Genomic DNA, 1,035 nt, shown 5'->3' with positions numbered 1-1,035 from the left:
TTCTGGAGTGTGGTCTAGACCTGCTCTATCTGTACAGTGTCTTGAGATAACTCTTGTTATAAATTGATACTATAAATAAAATAAAATTGAATTGAAATAGCTTTGACTGTATTGTTGCATATTTCAAATAGCTTTCTCACTTACAGTTTGGTCCACATAAAGCCCTAAAAAAGTCAGAAAAAATGTCCCCTAGCCATCATAGAGTTTAGTCAAGCAAAATTCATTATGATTACAATTTTTTAAAGGCTCACACCTGTTTCACAGGTTTGAAAATGCAAACTCTCCGGGTTTCTGAGTCTGAACAACTGTTTCCCATCCTTTTGGTTTGATAATTTATCGTAAATGTAAATTTATGTGTGGGTCAGATTCTTTTTGACAATTTGTAAGTTTGGGTTTGTGGTTTGGCCCCCGGGCCTTGAGTTTGACATGTGTGGAGTTTTTTGCCTCTTACCCACACCAGCTTCAAATAGGGTGAACGTTATATTTCCCTACTGACAATTTGAGACTTTGAATCCCATATTTGTAGGATTTCAAAAGGTAATATTTGAAAAACCAACCCTATCACAAACCTGTGAGGCTGGAACTCAGACATGGGGCATGTTTCCAAAGGACTTCTGTGTCACAGTGCCCTGCTGAGACGAGCACAGGTTCACTGAAAAGATGTGCTTTGTCTCTGCGTCCTGCAGGCTGTGCTCTGGTGGACGTGGGCGAGGCCATGAGGCAGATGGCGGACGTGAAGGACTCTCTGGACATAAGTGTCAAACAAAACTTTATTGACCCGCTGCAGACTCTACAGGACAAGGACCTGAAAGAAATCACGGTACGTTGCCCTGGTAACTGAACTCATACTAGGTGAAACGCAAGCGGTGTGCCATTTTTAAATGTGTGATTGGCAGGGTACACAAACTGCACTGTGGGACACGGGAAATGTGACAACACTCCCAGGATGTGCCAAGAGCAGTAATCTGCCAGTGTCGCCTTGAACGTTACCTTCATTTCATCATTAGATTAGATTAGATTAGATTCAACTTTATT

The 1,035-nt window shown here is 41.4% G+C and overlaps 1 protein-coding gene across 3 annotated transcripts in view; it reads left to right on the top strand.

The window, feature by feature from the left end:
- sh3gl3a (SH3-domain GRB2-like 3a) overlaps positions 1–1,035 on the top strand; it is a 43,667-nt gene that overhangs the window by 32,413 nt on the left and 10,219 nt on the right. For all 3 annotated transcript variants that reach the window (XM_032537421.1, XM_032537419.1, XM_032537418.1), the window contains exon 5: positions 687–820. In XM_032537421.1, coding sequence (XP_032393312.1) covers positions 687–820 — 134 coding nt within the window. The remainder of the gene's footprint in view (positions 1–686; positions 821–1,035) is intronic.

The sequence above is a fragment of the Etheostoma spectabile genome, chromosome 15 (assembly GCF_008692095.1).
Source record: "Etheostoma spectabile isolate EspeVRDwgs_2016 chromosome 15, UIUC_Espe_1.0, whole genome shotgun sequence".
Lineage (NCBI taxonomy): Eukaryota > Metazoa > Chordata > Actinopteri > Perciformes > Percidae > Etheostoma > Etheostoma spectabile.
Note: the sequence above shows the minus strand (reverse complement) of the source record. Positions and strands in the feature narration are given on the sequence as shown.